The sequence below is a fragment of the Vombatus ursinus genome, unplaced genomic scaffold (assembly GCF_900497805.2).
Source record: "Vombatus ursinus unplaced genomic scaffold, bare-nosed wombat genome assembly UNPS02006779.1, whole genome shotgun sequence".
In the NCBI taxonomy this organism is placed as follows: Eukaryota; Metazoa; Chordata; class Mammalia; order Diprotodontia; family Vombatidae; genus Vombatus; species Vombatus ursinus.
In genome coordinates, this window is record NW_020946557.1 from 23,460,037 (window position 1) to 23,480,485 (window position 20,449).

The window sequence follows — 20,449 nt, forward strand, 5'->3', positions numbered from 1 at the left end:
GATTAAGTTAGGCTAAGAGAATGTGAGAACTGTGACTTAGACACCTATTATTAGAATCCCTAATTTTATGGATGAGGAAACTGAGGTAACTCTTTCCCTTCCCCTCCACCTCTCAGTGAAGTAACTTGTTCTCAAAGTTGCTGATTCACTATTAGTCAGCTTGCCATGTGTTCTGAGTTCTTTCTGATGGAATTACGTTAATGCCTGCCCTGAATTACGAATGCATTCTGTGGAAGAAGAACAGGTAACTAGTTTATTGAGGGATATAAAACCCATGAGAATTAAATCTGGGACCCTGTGCTCATTAGCAGTGTTCTAACCAAGTGAGCTAATCAGTTCTAGAGAAAATGCCTTTCTACAAAATACTCCCTTTTTCCAAACCTAAGTTACTCCTTGGCAAAGGGGGTAATTACACGTGTCCCCTCAAATAAACTAAATTTTCTAAGAGCAAGACCATGCTGTTTCTTTCACATCCTTCCATTGGGCGCTCTGTACATGGCAGACACAAAAAGTACATGGTAGAACAACAGTAACTGCTCTCAAACAAAGTAAACATTTGCTCTGCAATACATAGGACACACAAAAAAACACTCAAGAAATAAGGAAAAGGAAAGTGAGAGAATTCTAACTTGCCAACCAGCACTGCGGGTCCTTTCAAAAAGTAGAGGTGCCATCACTGGGCTGCACAGGTGTTTGATGGGCGGCCATAGTGTATCACTACCTTTTTTTAGCTTAATGAAAAGTCAGCCCCAGTGTAGTTCTAATTTTAAATACAGTCACATCTTTTAGCATCCACAATTGCCACTTTGACAATTTCAATGCAATGCTTGGAAGTGCTATACAAACACCAGGCATTTTCAATAGCAGTCATGCTTTTTCCAAGGGCCAGTCACTTCACCCAATTCCAGGGATTGCCTTGGATTCCATGTTGGATGACAGCTACTTATGCATTCAATGCATAAGTCGTGATTTAAAAAAAAATAATAATCCCAAAGAGCACTGTTGTTTAAATGACATGTGTTTGCTCCAGCAGCTATCAAAATAAACTTTGTAAATGCAAAAACTGGAAAAAAAAAAAAAACCCTATCCCAAGGTGGTTCCAAAAAAAAAAAAAGTTCACAGAAGCAGAAAAGGGCTTCCAATAGCTCAGAAAAAGAAAAGGGAAAAAAGCAAGGGTAGATACAAGGATGCAAGGTGAACACCTTGTCTGTCTCCTGAGCTTTTTCTTCAACAATCGGGGCTGCTGGGATCTGCTGCTTCTCCTTCACAGGCAAAATATCCATTTTGAAAAGGTGATCTTTTCTCTATTATTTTAAACATTGAACATAATTAACACATAACACAAATACAAAATACCTATAACAACATAGACACGAAACAATCTTGTAGGTCAATAGAACAAATAGTTCAGGGAGATGAGACAGTGGGCTTCTGAGGAATCTTCCACCCTTCTTAATCCAACATACAAGCATATCATCACATCATACATTTATACGTTACAAGAGACATCCATCCTGTTGTAAAACAATGAACTCATTTTATCAACAATTTCAGTGTACCTGAAAGGAAGAATATAACAGTCATAGATAACAATCCTAAGCAGCCACCTATGTGCCTTAAAACTTAATTAAAACCTCAAAGAAATTCAGATATAAAAATGGAGTATTATTGTTCAACTCTTTTTATTAATTGATCTGTAAGCTTAAATGAATTTTTCTTTTAACCTCTCATAAGCTTCTGATTGCATAGTTCATATACTTTTTGACTTTTAAGATACGGAAATAACAAAAATGACATTTTAATACCTGGACCATAACTGGTTGTAATTTTGTAAATTGCAATCTGAATCAAGACATACTGCAATTAATTCACTAGAGAATTTGAGTTTGGGGGAGAGGAGACTATAGTTACACCTTTTTCTTTTTCAAACAGGAAAAAAAAAAAACAGAACTAGTAGCATAATAAATCATTGCCTCCCCAAGTGTAATACCTATGCCCATGAAGGTTATTTGTGAATAATAACACAATGGTTGTCCAGTCCAGGAGTCAGAACAAATGGAGGCCCATTTTTTCATTCCAAAAACATTTATTAAGCCCTTACGTTGTGCACTAGTATAGTTCCTGGGCATACAATGAAAAAAAAAAAGAAATGGTCTCTGCACTCAATGGGCTCACGTTATATCGAAACAAAAGAGAAACAAAATAAAGAGTATTCTAAAAAAAAAATTCTTATTTTGGTAATGAGGACAAAAGAATGAGCAAAGTATATTAAGATAACCTTGGCAGAAAATGTTTTAAAAGTCGTCACTTTCAAGATATAGATAGATACAGAGTTGTATGCATTTCATTATTTCTGTTAGCTTAAGAGATATTCAATAGAGATATTCAAATTCCTATGAGTTTTCATTTTCTAATTTATTTTATTCTAATTTTCATAAAAATTAGAAATTTCTTATTTACTATCTTTAACTATTAAACAAACTTCTTACTGTAACCACGCTCATACTTAAACCCTCAATACTCATTGAAATATATTGTTGTAGTCTTTAATTCATGCTTCAATGGTTTTGGATAAACTGTGTTACAACTAATCGAACTTGAAAAAAAAATTGCTCTATCTCTTCTCACATTCATATCTAAGAATGGGTCTGTGACTGTAATAAATTGTTAACATATATTTAGTTTTTAAGAAATTGTTAGAACAACTTAAAAAATTGAAAGGGAAACATTTCATACCTTCCTGATGGAGATTTCAACATAGCAGGCCAGAAGTTTAATTTTACTGAACGGCCCAAACAAAACACATGCTCACAAATATCTAGTGACATACCCCTTGTGTCTGTTGGGACAAAGGTGTGATACGCCGCTTTTCCCACTCATTGGGGCGTGGTTCAGGTGTGGATTCCATAAAATGGCGCTTGAGTTCACTAATGCTAGCCTGATGTTTCAGTATGTCGTCCTGGGTCTTATCCAGGTCCTAGCAATGTGCAACGTAAAAAAAAGAAAAAAGAAAAAAAATCCAAAGGGACAAAAACAAAAGAAAAAGCCCAGTAGGAAAAATAAAAACAAAAACACAACAAAGCAAATTTATATAATTGAAAAAATAAAAACAAGAAAAATGCCAAGTCTCAAAAGCCATCTTGCTGTTCATAAATTACCATTTGTCAAAATTTGAAAAAGCAGCTAATTTTCTTGTCCCCATTCATATTTAAGATGGTTCTAATTTTCCTTTCTTCCCCCATCTTTGCATTCTAAGAAACTATAGTGACGTCTGGATTACTTATGCTAAAAAGTGTGAGTATCTCAAAAGAGCTAACTGAATTGGAATGAATCATGATTCCCCTTTCTTCCTTCCTCTTTCCAACCGTAATAATTTGCTTTTGGCTAATTTCAAAATTCATATGAATTTCCCAATCATATAGTGGGAGGTTAGGTAGAGAAGCGTACTTGGCTTGAGGGATGGTGCCAAGTTTAAAAAATGACAATTAAAAATAAAGATAACCAAGAGTTGACTGCATTTAGGCAGTCTGCAAATTCCAGACTGCTTCTAATACCTTAAGGAACAACAACTATGAAAGTAGCTGCTGCCAGGGGATATAGTTACCCTTTGCTTAGGGATCTGCCTAAAAGCAAACATACCCTGGTTAAAAAGTATACAAGCAGTATTGTGTCACAATCACACGTTACCAAGTGTGACTTATGCACAGGCCAGGGAGAAGCAAAAACTGAGCTACTCCAGTTTGACAGCTGCTCATTCTGAGAACAGCAAATCCTACTTATGGGAGTAAATAGTACCTATTAAGCAAAATGCTTTTAGGTTAGCTTTAAGAGTGGTTCTAAAATTTCAAAATTCAAGGAGCAAATTGTATTCTTTCATGTCTTTAGTCCCTCTCCCTGATACAGAGGGGCAAACCGTCATGCATCTCCCAAAATTAGCTATTCCACATTCATGCACAAGCACAGTAGCTGTTTGAGGGACTCATATCACTATTTTTAAAAAATAGAAAACCAAAACCAAAAACAAAAACTAACACCTTTGCATGGCACGGAAAAATTACTGTGGCTTGAGATCAGGCACATTTCTTGGATTTCTTCAAAGCAATGTTATGCATTACACTTTGCAAGATTTTAGTAAGTTATGCAAAAATACATCTCTAGCAATTATCAAAGCTGCCAAAAAGCAACCAAAGAGATTAGTCAGATTACTTCAATTTGCAAACCTCTTATATACATATCACATACTCTGTCTTAAATATGAAGGGAAAAAAATTTTAAGTTCTGCTGTGACACAGGGAATTCAACAGGGGCCCCTGCAAGATGAGTAAGTTCTTTGTTTTTTAATCAATAAAATCTTATCAGTTATCATGACTTCAAAGAAAATGTCTGAATAAATATTTATGTTCCCAATTTCAATTTCTATACCAAAGGTGTGGACAAAGATCAATCAGTTAAATGGTAAAGTGATGAATTTTCAAATATCTTAGCATACTGATGGGAACAGAGAGTAAAAAGAAGACACCTTAAAATCTATATCCAGAGCTCTGTAGAGAGGTAAGTAGGTTTATTTACAAACCCACATCCTATTTTAAAAGGCTGGTTGATCAAATTTTCACTTGTTGATATTTTTTCCCAGTTGCCACTTCAAGAACTTCCAAAAGATACATTCTTAGAAACTACTATAAGAGAACCAGATTGACACCATGCACTCCCCAGTTGCACTTCCCCATGCATTTCATGCACCGTGCTCATAAAGGACTGCCAGCCAGCCTGCAGTGACCTCCCATCCTTAGCAGCCTGGCAGCCATGAAAACAGAATGGGTTTCTTAGATTATACAAACCTCCAACATTAAATTGCTATGTCTGACATAAATATTTTCCCCTTCTACTCTCAAGGAATTCTTCTGTGAAATTAAATCACACACAGAGGGGGGGGAAAGGCAAATATAAACATAAATGTATCAACAAGCACCAGAAATGAGCCAGAGTTTGATAATCTGAGACTTTAAAATTAAATGAGAGCAAAAACCAAAGCCACCACTCAATCCAAGCTCACAAATAACCTCTGCAAGCGCCTCCCAGACAATAACGACGGCAAGCAGCAACAATTAGAGGCTTAATTTTAGGAAGGGGGAAAAACAAAAAGCATCCGCCACCTCCAGCTGTGCTTCCTCTTCTTCAGGACCCGCCTAAAAGGGCACACAGCAAATGACCAGGAAAAAGTGAAGTATTAGTGCGACTTCCAAATCAATACAAGTGAGTTCTGGTGAAGGTTAAAATACCCAGTGCTAACTTTACCAACCTGGATCGTTTCAGTCTCAGAAGCAGCTGTAAACCTTAAGCCACTCTGGCCTTCCTTCACCTACCGTGGTGGTACAAATGGTTGAAGTAATCTTTTGCAAGGGTGAAAGGTCAAGGTGGAAGCTCCACTGTCTTGCTCTCTCTCTTTTAGACCTCAAATCGTGTTTTATTTTTTTGAATGCCCTTCCCATAGGTGAGTGAAATTGGACAGAGTGCAAACCAGCACTGTTCATTGGACACTAGAACTGAACATTTTAATGCATGATGAAAAACCGAGGCCCAAATTAGTTAGGTGACTTGTCCAAGGTCACACAGGTGCTAAGTGGTAGAGTCTGGATTCAAACTCGGGTCTTCTGACTCCAAATCCAGCACTCTGTCCACTGCACCATAATCTTCCCTCAATCAGCTTGAATTTCAAAAGTCCAAATCAGTTAGCTAGTTAAAGAGGGAATACATAATTTGAAATTAAATTGGGATTTAGCCTTTTTCCTAGAGATAAATGTTCCATGTGTGTTGTCAAATATTTGAGAATGCTATATTTGAAAAAAGAAACAATATTTTGTACTTGCTTATTTTTTTATCTTTTCAAAAAGCTTCCAATTTTAAATAAAATGTTAGGTTATAGTTACCTTTACAAAGGACGAATAACATCATAAAAGAAAAATTGTTCATTTTGGAGGAAATAATATTAAACCTCAATAATGTCACACTTTAGGAAAATCTGAAAAATTCACTAGCTTCCCAAGAGAACGCATTTGAAAATCTTGAAATCCATGCAAACAAATGAAAAAAAAAATAAAGACTGAAAAGAGGAATAAAAGTAAAGTTCACTAGTTTTGTCATTAATGGAACAGTATATTTTCTTGCTCCATTCTCTAAGGATGCAAACATTTGCTTCATTATTATAAAATTCAGCATTTTTCAAAGGCTTACTATGTGCAGAGCACAAAGCAAAATCTAAGAGGCCTGAGTTTTAAAAAGTGAAAACTACATGGTATGCAATTACTAAACTGTGAATCAAAATGTACTGAAGTATCTCAGATTATTAAAAAAAAAACAACTCGGCTTATCTAGCTAATGTCAAATATAAAGATCATCCTGAATTTAGAAAGCACCATCTTTTGAGCTCAGAAAGATCTGCATAGCTTGTGACGTCATCACAACACTCCCAAAAGGTAAATAAAAGGTATTGTCTTTTCATACTGTAAAAACTGAGGCCCAACAACCCCCCCCCCCCCCCAAAAAATCAGGTTAAGATCTATTCCCACCTAGTTCTAAACACTTAACCACTACTATATTATTCATTCAGCTGACTTCCAACAGTACCATCTTCTTCATAGTACGCAAGACTGATTTCCAAATTATAGTATGCTGTACACATTTGCCTTTTAAGTCTATAATAAATGTTTCCAGTTTTTCATAGCCATTAAGTACTATTTGCTTATAGTAAACAATGGAATGAAGGCACTAAATTAACTAATAGCACTTATCAAAAGGAAGCACTATACGGTATTTTCTGACTCTATGGAATAGTGGTTAGCTAATTTAGAGACAATTTTAAAAAAAATTATCTGTAGACCAACAATTAGGTAATAAAAACTGGCAGATTCCTAGTACTATGAAAGAATACCAAAATGTTCCACACTATCTAAAAATACAATAGTTATAAAAAAAACTCCTATGATCCTAAAGAAAAAATAACAACATAACATTTTCCCCTCTTGGACTACCCAGTACTGAAATTTTAAGCTTCATGGAAGATTTCTGTAAAAACTTATCTGAAATCCACCACAGTCCAATAATACAAGGACTAGGAAGTTTCAAGATTATGGCTGCAATTACATCTTGCAGATTAAAGAGAAATCAATACTGTACTATAAATTTCATACTTTTTTAAAAGGCTAGGAAGGGACAGGAGGAAGGGGAGGGGGGAGTGGAGGCAATACTATAGTTACAATTACTCTTAAAGCCAAAAAGGCTAACAATATCCAACAATAGTTGAAAGGAACAAATCCAGGTGTGTTTAGCACCTGCTACTGGGGGAGAATGAGGTTGGTGGATTTCTTGAGCACAAGAGTTCTGAGTTAAAAGCCCAGCAGGTGTTCACACCAAATCTAGCACTAATATGGGTAAACTCCAGAGAGCTGTTTAGGGTGGGGAAATCTTAAGCATATCAGAGCAGATCAGAAATGGAGGAGGTCAAAGCTTCCATGACACTCAGCAGTGGGATCAAGCCCAGGAGTGGCCGCGATAGGTTTAGCTTAAGTAACATAGGGAGACCAAGTCTCAAAAAAGTAAGGAAGGTAGAGGTTGTGCAGGAGGGAAGAATGAAACTAAGAAATTCTACTAAACAAACATCAATCTACATAGCAGCTCCTTCATATAAACCAAGCTTCCTTTTTAAAGACCTAGCATTCATTGGTTGTGTCTACGTAAGAGGAGGAAGGAATAATACTTCAGGACCAACAGAGCCAATATAGATCATTCAAGCAATGGCAGGGCTTTTTGTTCTTTCTGTTGTTTTTTAATTACCAGGACTGGGTATGGGTGTACCCCCAAATTTACTAGCAAATCACATAGTATTTTACTCTGCATAGGTTGAGTAGCTATGGCTATAGGCTAGTAGTCAACATATCTCTTACATTTACTTCTCATGCACAAATACATTTACTTGTGAAAATGAATGAAGCTCTACTTTCCTGAAGGTTAGATGTGAGAGAGTTTTTAAGCAAGTTTATATTCGATGTCAGGAAGCATAACAAGATTCAGTGGGTTTTCATCAAGCTGATGAATTTCAGTCTATGTAGAAGCAATTAAACAACAGGGCTACACACCTCCTCTTCCTCTGCTTTGTCATGCAGGTCATTGTCATAAGAGGTGTTTAATGAAGTTGTCTTAGGCTCCAGGTAGCAGAGAGATAGAGCGAGAGGAAGGGAAAAGGTGAGTGAGAAAGGAACGGACTGGAAAGCAGAAAGCAGCAGCCCAAAGATGAGGAGAAAAGAAGGAATAAATGAAGGCGATGTGATAGGAACATAATGCTGTAGGTCAGCAGGGAGGAAGGAGACGCAAACCTTGGGGAGGCTGGGGAAAGTAAGGTACCCATCTTCATCAAGCAGTGAAGGGAAGTTAGTGGGAAAGCATTTGCAGAAATTGAATGAAAAGTAACCAAACTCAGTATCTTGGTAGTCAGCACCTTTAAGAGTTTTCCCATGGATTGGAGAAGGACAGCAGTGCTTAGCTGGGGAGAGGGGAATATCCAAGATAGAATCAAGGGGGGATACTTCAGTATCGCCATGCCCCGAGGTTTCACTTAGAGAATTGAATTCCAAGCTCTCTAGTGTGGTTTGATCCACCTCCCCAAAGAGGTCTTCCTCTGAAATGTCGGAAAGCACTTCCACTTCAGGGATTGGCAACAGGTTTGCAGATCGAGATGAAATACAGTGGGTGGGTGGTGATGGTGGGTATACGGAAATGGACTATTTATGGTTAAATAAAATAAAATGTATGTTTGTAGGAAAAAAGGAACACGTGGGGGGTGGGGGTGAGGGAGGAGAGAAAAAAGAAATGGATAGTTAGTGAAAACTTTTACCTAACAGAATGGAGAGTATTCCCAATAGTTAAGTTAAATCAATGACTCATTTTTTGGTTGTTTTTTAAAAGACTAACTACACTACTTTTATTATATAAAAATATTAAATGACTAATAACTTAAGTATTATTTTAGAAATGGCAACAAGAAGTTTTTGTGACTGTGAATTAGTCACTGAGTCTTACTGTAATTACTTTCAACAGATAGGTATTAATAGAGATTCAAAGCATTAGCAGAAAAGCCAGGGTTCAGAGCAGCACCGAAAGGACAAACAGGTGGGACTGTCAAACCTGAAAAGGTCCTAAAATCTAGGCCCTCCCCCCCCAAAAAAATTAGAATTCAATTCAAATTGATCCATTGTTACCAAAAAAAAAATAATAATAATAACAAGACTGACCATTTCAGAGACCTGATGATGAACCTCCCTGATTGACTGTTTTGGATTGACTGAAAGTGGTACTACCGACTTCCTAATAGACCAAAGTGGCACCCCTGTTTGACACAGTTTATGATACTTAAAAACCAAATGATTTATAAACCATGACCATTACAAATTCTTTGAAACTATAATGTGAGAAATGCATTTTTTCACTAGGAAAGCACATTTAAGCAATGTATCCTGACACTTTAGTTTCAGTAAATGACTACTCTGAAGTCTCTTCAGTCCATTCAACTTCCATCCTTAAAACACAGGTTCAGTTTTGGAAACTATATCTTTACATTTTCAGTTTGGAGAATACAACTAGTAAACTTAAGCGCTAAGTGAAAATTCCCCTCTGTCAAGATCAAAGCAAACTAATTAATAAACTTTGTACATATGTTTCTCAGAGGGCACTCAAAAGCATATATACAAAATGATACATGAGGCAAAGCTCAACAACGTATCATATTTGCAGCCTTTAATTCATGAGGGAAAAATGAAAAAAAGACACATGACTTAGCCTCGTGAAATCCTGAAATCTACCCAACAAACATTCAATGCAGATGGAAAACCCATCACAGTGTTTGTCACTAGAGGACTCATATTATATAGTAAGTACATGAAAATAAATCAAGAAATCTAATAGCTTGCAGGAATCTACAAAACATGTTGCTACCTGAACAGCGTCTAAAATCAAAATGGACCCAAAAATCTATAATCTTTTGGCATATTTGGTAATGAAATCTCTCTCAGAGAAAATTATGTGGTAAACTCAAAATGCTCTGATTTCTAAAACATCAGATATTACAGATCTGTCTCTAGCACAGGAAAGTATTTTAAAAACTGTGTTATTTTAGTTGATCATACCTTTCCTTCAGTAGTAAACTGTAACTGTGGAGTTTTGGTTGGGCTTCTGACCTCCCTTTTGCCATCTCCATCTTGAAACACGCCTTGGCCAGCAACTCCAGGGCCATAAACAGAAACATCACCAGCAGGGCCAGAGAAATCCTTTTGGTCCATGACACCAATAGGTGCTAGGCAAGAAGAACATGGAGTTATATTTGATATCACGTATGTTCAAAATGCCATAGGCTGGACTTTAGAAAGTTGTAAATACCTATCTGCATGTACAACCAACTGAAAGTAGGGACACACACACAGGGACACACACACACACACACACACACACACACACACACGAGTGCACGTACATGGAATACTGTCTCTCTTCGTTTCTGCCTCTTGGTTCCCCTGAAGTGCAAACAAAAATCCCACCTTCTACAAGGATGCCTTTTCCAACCCTTCTTAATTCTAATGCATTCCTCCTGTAAATTATTTCCTATTTATCCTATATATGTAGCGTGTTTGTACACATTTATTTGACTCTTGTCTCTCCTATAAGATTGAGAGTTTCTTGAGGCCAGGGACTGTCTTTTGCCTCTCTTTGTATCCTCAGCACTAAGTACACTGGCACACTGTAGGCTCCTGATTCACACAGACACCACACTAGATCAATCCTTTATTTTCCAGCTTCAGTTATTGCTTTATCTTCTTTTCCTTCTCCAACCCATCCTGCACAAAGCTCTTAAGGTGGTATTTCCAAAGCACAGGTAGAAACATGTCATTTGTTTGCTCAGAAAGGTCCTGCAGCTCTCAGCTACCTCAAGAATGAAATACAAACTCTCACGCGAGGCATTAAAAGTCCCTCAGGACACGGCTCTCACCGAATTTTTCTTCTTCACACACTCTACATTCCAGCCAAACTGGCCTGCTCACTGTTCCCACCATATACAACATTCCAGCTTCCACCTTCATGTCATGGCACAATCTGTTCCTATAACCTGGAATGCTCTCCCTTCCTCACCTCACAGAATTCCTACTTCCTTCTAGGCGTGGGTCAAGAGTCACCTCCGACAGGAGGAGTAATATTTTATATATATATATATAATATTCCTAACACGTACATGTTGCCCCTGCCCTCCAGCCTCAATAAAAAGCAAACTTCTACAAGTCAGGAATTATTTCACTTATGTCATTGTATGTACCTGATAAATATTTAAATGCTTAATTCCTATTTAATCAATCACTCAACTTCTACTCCACCCAGTCCCACGCAGCCAAAACACACATATTTTACTGTAGACAAAGCACTAAAACATATGTTAAGCTTAAAATATACTATACTTAACATCATCAGTCATTCAAAAAGATCTTGTAGGCCTAATTTGTTTTATTATAGCACTAGCCAATAGGAGGAGCTCTAAGACTACCTGAGTATGTAAGACAAGGGGAAAAGATCAGAACATAATTTGTAGGTAATGCTTTAAACAGAACTGGGGCAGAGACTCTCAAAACATTAATACCCATTTAAAAAAAATGTTCTGGAACTCACCTGACAAACCAAAACTATTAATACCAAAGCTGGTCTATGTTCATTTCATTACTCAAACACTTTGTTTCTGTGGGTCACATCCTTAAGGATTTGCCCTTCACACAGCAAAAGATGATTCAGAAAATTAGCAGTAACCCCAGAACAAGACATTCTCATCTTAGCCTTTAAAAATTCAATATCAAAACTCAATAAATACTTATGAATTGGCTATGATTAATTTAATTGTAGCAATTTCTATGTGGATATTTTAATTTTTTTTCCTCTGTTATCTTTCCCACAATAAGGGGTCAATTAGCGAACAGAAGGGGTTTACAGAATCTGGGTTGGAGGGGACCACAGAAGTCATATAGTCCAACAAATACCTTAATAAGAACCCTCTCCAGAACCTAAGTTGATTTGCTTTCCCCTGTAGCAGAGCAGCTAGGTGGTACAGTGGATACAGTGCTGGGCCTGGGGTGAGGAAGACTCATCTTCCTGAATTCAAATCTGGCCTCAGCCACTACCTATGGGACCCTGGGCAAGTCACTTAACCCTGCCTCTGTTTCCTCATCTGTAAAATGAGATGAAGAAGGAAATGGCAAACCACTCCAGCCATCTCTGCCAGGAAAATCCCAAATGGAATCACGGGGAGTTAGACATGACTGAAATGAATGAAGAAACAGTGGGGGAGGGGGGAAGGAAGGGATCCCACTGTTACCTCCAGAGGGATTCTGTTCCCCTTTAGGGCAGCTTTAATTGTTAGAAAACTGTCATTCAAATCAAATCTGAATCTGCCCCTGTGCAGCTTCAATCCATTACTTCCAATTGAGATCATCCTTCAAGTTCGTAGCATCTGTACAGACACTGAGCTATCAAAGACGACGTGATTCATACTAGAAAGACGTGTTAAAGTAGTTCATGGACTTGATGCAACTACCAGTTCATGCATTTACTGTGTTCTTTTTCCATACTGGCACTGTGTTGGATGACTTTTTTTTGGTTGATTTTTTTTTCCTTTGAACTGGTTATATATTATTTTTTTCTCTCTTTTCTCTTTACGGCCTCTCTTTTTTCTCACTCTGCCCTTTGGAGCCAAGGAGAAGAAGTCTACCAGATAACAGCCCTTCAAACACTTGAAAACAGCTATCATGTCTCCCTTAAGTGACCTCTATCTCCAGGATAAGCACCTCTAGTTCCTTAAGTGATCATTATATGGCATGAACCCCAGGCTGTTTGCTGTCACATGGACACTTGCTAATTTTACCATTGCCCTATTCTGTTCCTACTAAATTTTCTTTTCTCATAGGATCGTAGATTTAGAATTATAAGGGACCTTACAGGCCATCTATGTCTAACCCAGGGGTGGGGAATCTGCAGCCTCAAGGTCACATGAGGCCTTCTAGGTCCTCAAGTGCAGCCTTTTGACTGAGCCCAAGTTTTACAGAACAAATCCTTTTATTAAGGGAATTTGTTCTGTGAAGTTTGGATTCAGTCAAAGGGCTGCACTTGAGGACCTAGAAGGCCACATGTGGCCTCAAGGCTGCACCCCTGGTTAACCACCTCATTCTACAGATAAGGAAACTGAAGCTTAAAAAGTTAAATCATTTGCCCAGTGTTATATAGTTCATTGTGATAGGCAGAACTTAACACTCCAACTGATCCTAAAATGATATTCACAGAGATGGGGACAGATCCTATCTGATAGGGACTCTACCCGTGACTTCAATGGTACAGGGAACTCCCAGACAATGAAACCCTTCTGCCAGTGCAAGTTGGCACCTTTTCCCTGCAACTAATGGTATTCTTTAAGCAAATCAAGATCCTAGGTTCCATGTTTTCTGGGCCCTCAGCCTTACAACTGAGCTGCCAGATCACAAAGTAGGTGACTACTGGGGGGGAAGGGAACAGGAGAGAGACAGGATTAATGAGAGACTTGATGTCATTCCATATCCACATCTCATCCCCCTACTCAAATCATCACTATGGCAAAGATGGGGATGAGGAGGTGGGAAACTCCATCTCTAACTCTCAACTTAGGCTCATAGCTTGAGTTTCAATTTTTCCTTTGAGGATACCCTTGAATACTCAATTTTAATTTGATCTAACCTGTATAAAATGAGTTGGGGAATGGACAATGCAATATGTTATGAATGTTATTTATCTAACAGGAAATATTTCAAATCTTCTTTGTGTCCTCATTTAAAAAAGGAAAGTTTATATTTTTAATTCTGTTTTCCTTCTTCATTTACAAGGTTCCAGGTTCTAATTTGCTAGATTCTAAGAAGTTGTTCACTTGGTTTACAAGAGCATTTGGAAACCCCCAGGGAGTGAGCCAAATTTTCTTTGGCCTCAGCTCACTTAAGATCAAGTTCTTCCCCTTCCTGGCACAATATTTTACAACTTTATTACAAATATTTGTCATCATTTAATATTTGAAGTTAAATGGCAGAACACAACACCTTCCTCAAAGTTTCCTTGAGTACAAAGAAACAGTAGAACTTTGATTAAAAATGCTCTAGGAATAGAGTTCATGTTAAGTCAAGCTGGCCTAGTGGCAAATGAGTCTGATAAAGTCATCTAGTAGAAAGACTCTGGTTTCCCCTCTGCTGGGCTAGTGGTAGCAGTAGAGAGGGATGCTGCCATTTCAGAACTTAGTGCAAGATGAGAGACTTCCTCTTCCCTACTGACCTAGGAGCTAAGGTTGTATTGCTTCAGGCTAGGCATTGGCAGGTACCAGTCCTCAGGGAGGAAGAAAACCCCTTCACATTGGGACAAGAAATCAGAAAAAAGTCCTTAAGAAATGATAGCATTCCACAACTGGGACAAGGAACAGGAAAATGTTACTCCAAATAATGTGGAGCGAAAATCAGAATGCTCCATGGAGACAGAATCAAAGACGCTTCCAAAATAAAGAAAAACAAAAAGCCAAATGCCATGTCAATTAGAGCACATACTGATAAAGGTGGTGGTGGGGAGTGCTAGGTATAAGATAGCCCTACAGTTCAAATTTGTTTTGGAGAAGGAAAAGAAAGTTTGCTTACTGTATGTCCAGTCATACAACCACATGAAAAGCCTTCTATTTTATTTTCCACAATGGCCTTTTTGAGAACACACACTATCTTATGACTTATAGCATCCAAGACAAAGAGCAAAAAAGAATGAACCACTGTGTAATGTTTGGTGCTTCTATCTGCAAACTCATTGTTTTCAGATACACATCTACTGTGGCCCTCTGTGCTTACTGGACACACAAGATGGTGGGCTTCCCTATGAGTTGCTGAGAGGCCTCATATGTTTCAAGAAGACTAACCTGATATATTGCCCATCATGACAGTATAAAAAGACCACTGAGTGAAGAGGCAGAATATGTAAAATTCTAATTCAAGCTCCACCACTTAAGGACCTTGAACATGTTAATTAATTTACTCAGTTTCAGTTTTTTTCCTCTATCAAACAGAAATGAGTACTGTAATGTGCCCAGATTATCTTAAAAGTTCACATGGAGATCAATTAAGATATGGCAGGTGGAAGTACTTAGTAAGAGATAAACTATTATTACAAGATTAGCTGGTTGGTGGCAATGGGAGAGAGTTGAAAATGAGACTTGAAGAAAGACAAGATTCCAGGGTAAATAGCATTTTAAGTCAGAACACTAAAGAATAACAATTTCCTATGTTATAGGCCTTCGGCGTAGCAAAGGGCAAACATATGCAATATGGTAACTTTTGATACTTGAATGTCTCAACTGATAAACTAGAGGATGGTTTAACAACTTCTCTAGTGATAGATGCAAAAACATGCTGAAAAATCTATTTGTGAATGCAATCATTTATTCTAGACCATCTTTTTGCAGTTTTTGGTTTCATAAGAAAAAAATGTGGCAGATTCTCCAATAATCTCTGTGCCAGAGAATTTAGGAACAGTGCATTACTGAAAATAATTGATGGGCTGGGACTATTTCATTTGACTTTGTGTCCCCTATTATTTAGCCAAGTGTCTGGCACATAGTAGGTGCTTAAAAATGCTTGCTAATATATTGGGATAACTGAGTACCTAACAAATCTCCTTATGTATCATCTGTTTTACATACTGAGCCAATAAAAAGTGGTAGAACAGTCCCTTCATGTTGAGAAAGCTTTTTAAGAGTATTGGATTCAAGAGAGTTAAGTTCAAATTCCATTTCAGACATTTACTTACTGTGTGACCTTAGGCAAATTAATTACTTAAACTCTCAGAGTTTCAGTTTATAAGGGAATAATAATACTTGCACTGTCTCACCAGGGTGTTGTGGGAAAAATCAAAGCATTAGAGAAATGTGAATAATCTGAATGACTGGATTTATATTTTGCAAAGGTTATCAAAAAGGTGCTTTCACAAAACAATAAATTTATAGTGATATAGTTTCTAGTAATCCAGTTGGCTTCCAGAGAGAACCAGCAACCAACAACATTTTTTAAAAATGAGACTAGCAATTTAAAATCCTCCTACTGTCTCTCTCATGGATTGGAAACTATATTTAGAAGTTGTATTTCTTTGGGTAATAAACTATCTGCATTGATCATATCTTACTCATGCGTAAGTAGGGAGAGACAATACTAACCTATTTCCACATGAGAGACCAAAGGGAAAAGAGAAGAAAAAAGAGAAACAAAAAAAAAAAGAGAAAAGAAAGTGAAGGAAAAAAGAGAAAGGGAAAGGAGGTAAGGGAAGTCACAAGGATGAATGAATGAACAAAAAACATTAAGTGTTTGCTATGTGCCAGGCACTCAGTGACAGGGATAAAAACAAGAAAAATAGAGTTAGCCTTGCCTTTGAGAAGCTCCGTTTCTAATACAAGGAGATATCACACCTGAGGTGTGAGGGGAAGAATATTTTGGTTTGCAAAGTCACCACAGGAATGGTGAGCAGAGCCATAGGGGAACAGAATGATGGGGTCTATCCAACAGCAATGGCAGTCTTGATTTGATTATGGATCTTAAAAGAGGAGAAAGAACTAAAACTGCACATTAAAGTATATGCATTTTTTTTACTAGAAATATAAGGAGAATAATTATATTGTTATCTATGTATTTTTTTGATCCATCAACATTTTATGCAATTTTACTCCATGTTAACAAAAATATTGAATAAGCTATATATAGTACAATTCTGTTTTTAATTTTACATGCTGCATATGCTGTACATGCTATGAACATATCAGTTCCTTTTAAATTATATTATCAGAAAAATGGCATATACATGGAAGCCTGGAATTAAAATTTTAACACTATTTACATATTTATTGAAGTCTCCTAGAAGCAAAAATGTTTTGCAGCCAAAATAGCTACAGTAAGTTCTAGGTTACAGAGGCTCCTGTCAACTGGAAATAGTTACTAGCAGTCATTTCTACACATTTGTATCACAAAGAGATTTAGTGATCATTAGCAATAATTCCCCCAAGGAAGAAAAGATCATGAAATATCATCAAAATATAAGAAATACTGAATTATATGTGAACATCTGAACCATTAATGTATTTCAGTTTTCTAATTCCTTAAAACTTGGCCACCTACAAATGATGTACCTGATAAAACCAACCATGTTATCTGAATAATAGAGCTTAACACACTTGTCGGAAGAGTTCCTAACCTAGGATCTGTGAACTTAAAAAAACTGATAACTATATTTCAGTATAATTGGTTTTGTTGGTAATCTTATGTATCTCATTTTATTCATTTTAAAACATTTTTTCGGGAATAGGGCACATATTGCCAAAGGGGTCATGAGAGAAAAAAGGAAAGGAATTCCTTCTCTATAATTACTTATTTTCTTACCTCCATCAAGACTTCTTGAGACCCGTTTGCTGGAGGTACGCTCAAAATATGGAGCTGGTCTGTCTATGAGGGTGCTTGCCTGTCGGGTCTGTGCTTGAGTACGGCCACTATATCGGAACTTAGACCCCAAAGTGAGGAACTTAGCCTTCGGTGGCTGTTCTGGTGACACAAGCCTATATGGGACAAAAGTAAAACAAAATTAGAATTCACAGCTACGGTTCAGAAGAAAACTTTGTAATTTTTAAAGGCTTAATCCTCTACTAAGTATCTAACTTTTCAAATAGAATATGGTTACTCAATTTTGAAAATGGAAGAGAGTCCTAGGGGTGGGGAACCTGCAGCCTTGAGGCCACATATGGCCCCTTCGACTGAATCCAAACTTCACAGAACAAATCCTCTTAATAAAAGGATTTGTTCTGTAAAATGTGGACTCAGTCAAAAGGCTGCTCTTGAGGACCTAAAAGGTCACACGTGGCCTCAAGGCCACAGGTCTCCCATCCCTAGAAAAGACAATTACTCACAAATAATATCACGTGCTCTAATGTAGGCTTGTAAATAAAAACCAAACATTCCCAGTTCTCCCATATTATTTCCCTCACATATAAACAAAACAATAAGGAAGATTAAAAAACCCCTCTATTAAAAGTCTACTATGTGCCAGGTATTAAGCTAAGCATTTCACAAATATTATCTCATTTGATCCCAACAACCTTGCGAACTAAGTGTTACCATCATTTTACAGGTGAGGAAATTAAGGCAGACTACACTGGTCTTTGCCCAGGGTCACATAAGATAGTGTCTGAGGCCACACTTCAACCCATCTTCTTGATTCCAGGACCAGCACTATCTGCTATGCCATCTATCTGCTTCTAACAAAATGAATAAAAATCAATATTCTTTCCTGTGCCTTTGAACTGTGATAAATATCTAAGGCTGTAGTCAAGGACATAGTCACAGTGGCCTTATGTTTATGATTCTATATCCTACAGATAATCCTAATGATTGAATCTTTGGTCTTAGCTATAAAATTGCCAAGCAATTTGTTTTTAGTTTTTATTCATGAAGTTTAGAGCTATTTCTACTACAAAAAGACCAGCCAATTTATTGGATCTACTCCACTGAATAATTCTTTCCCATGGAAAAAAAAAAAAAAAAGAACCGAACAGAATGAAAGTAGACCAGCACAGATGACTAACATGTCTGCTTGCCAGAATGATTCATCACTTAAGCCCTGGGTTCATGAAATGAATGATAAAGTCAATACTGCAGAATATGAAACACTGTTGTAAACTGATGCAATTTTAAATGGGAAAAAAAAAATCACAAAACTTCTAGGTTACTAGTAGATGAGAACTGTGTAACCCAGACAATCTATACCAGGAATGCTAGAATATGAATTGAAATTCAATATCCTTCATTATGATGACATGGTATAGTGGGCAGAGTGAAGAACCTAGACTTAGGAAGATATGGGTTCAAATCCCACCTCTGACACTAGCAGTGTGACCTTGGGGTATACTTCTCAAACATGAACGCACTATTAAATACCAGCCACTACAGTCTGATCAAGAACAAGCCAAAGGGATTAACTATGAAATCCAAAATTTGCCTAAAAGCAGTTTTTGAATTTCCCAATTAACTAACGGGTTTCAGCCAACCATTTTACAGGATGTGAGGAACGCAGCAAGTCATTTTCCTTCATCTGTCTACGATAATTAACATGTTGGTAGCACTTTACAGTTATAAAATAATATGCTTACATTATCTCATTTGATCTTTACAACAATCTATGTGCAGGTGTTTCCATTTCCATTTTGCAGATGACAAAACTGATGCTCAGAAAAACAAAATGATTTGCCCAAGGCCACCCTAACCTCTCAGAAGTAGTCTATATGGTACAATCCTACACAGCTCTACTAGAATTCTAGCCCCATTTCTGCTTTAATTTTAGCAATCTTTCAGTGCCTTTTCATCCATGATGAGAAAGTGCCTCCAAGGCAGTAAGAGATTGAGCATGCCAATGTGCCAAGCAACCTCTGGCAGCCTCCCACACACTCAGTGTTCTAATCCTATGCAATGCCAAAAAGTCTCTAGAATAGAAAAACATCAAAATCAAGACAGTTATCAAACTGAATTACATTTTTGAATGTTTGGCCCCAGATTTCCTAACCTAGTTTTGAGTGACTGCTTCTGTATCAGGCCTCTGATTTTCTAATAACCTCTAATTTTCTAATAATAACAATAATGCTATCTTTTATACAGCATTTTAAGGTATACAAAGCACAGAACATGTTATCTTGTTTACTCATACTCAAGGAAAAGAAGTGGTATGGATGAGTACGCGAAATTGGATTATGCCTGTGACAATGGACTCCATGGTTGGAGATCTGAGGTAATCAAAAGACTAATGCTATGGAAGTTGTCCCAGGGGAAAGTAGCAGACTATCTGACAGTTTCTTAATTTGAATGACTATTATTATACTATATAAGGTCGGTTGTTTCTTCATAACGGTATACAAAAATTTATATTAACTAACTTCTAATAGACTCAGGCAACATAAAGCAGGCCACGCTTATCTTCACTCATGAAGCATTTTTGGTAATAATATTTATACTACATTATAGGGTTATTTTAAGGAAAAGTGGTTTATCAACAATTAAACTGTAATGTATGAGTGTGTTTAATTTTAATAAGAGGAACAATTATCTATAAAAACACACCTCAAAGGAACAGCATACATTCATGATCTAAAAAGAAATCTCTAAAAATGTTCATTGGGACCAAAAAATGAACTAGACATATTAGTTACATTAAATTTACTGAAATCTTAATGCAAAAAATATATATATATATATGAAAATATGTATATTTGTGTATTTTAAAGACTGAATTTGTAACTTCCTCTTGAAGAACTCATGTTTCAAGGGGGAAAAACTGAGGAAAAGTAATTTTTTGG

At 37.0% G+C, this 20,449-nt stretch overlaps 1 protein-coding gene across 7 annotated transcripts in view; it reads right to left on the reverse strand.

Moving 5' to 3' along the window:
* Positions 1 to 20,449, reverse strand: part of EPB41L2 (erythrocyte membrane protein band 4.1 like 2) — a 274,065-nt gene that overhangs the window by 37,177 nt on the left and 216,439 nt on the right. For 2 of the 7 annotated variants that reach the window (XM_027848544.1, XM_027848545.1), the window contains exons 11-15: positions 17,493 to 17,665; positions 10,176 to 10,342; positions 4,839 to 4,901; positions 2,831 to 2,977; positions 1,203 to 1,304 (exon numbers count right to left, since the gene is read on the reverse strand). In XM_027848544.1, coding sequence (XP_027704345.1) covers positions 1,203 to 1,304; positions 2,831 to 2,977; positions 4,839 to 4,901; positions 10,176 to 10,342; positions 17,493 to 17,665 — 652 coding nt within the window. Of the gene's footprint in view, positions 1 to 1,202; positions 1,305 to 2,830; positions 2,978 to 4,838; positions 4,902 to 5,153; positions 5,187 to 10,175; positions 10,343 to 17,492; positions 17,666 to 20,449 lie in introns of all 7 variants that reach the window. The other 5 variants (XM_027848546.1, XM_027848550.1, XM_027848549.1 and 2 more) reach the window with 3 other exon arrangements.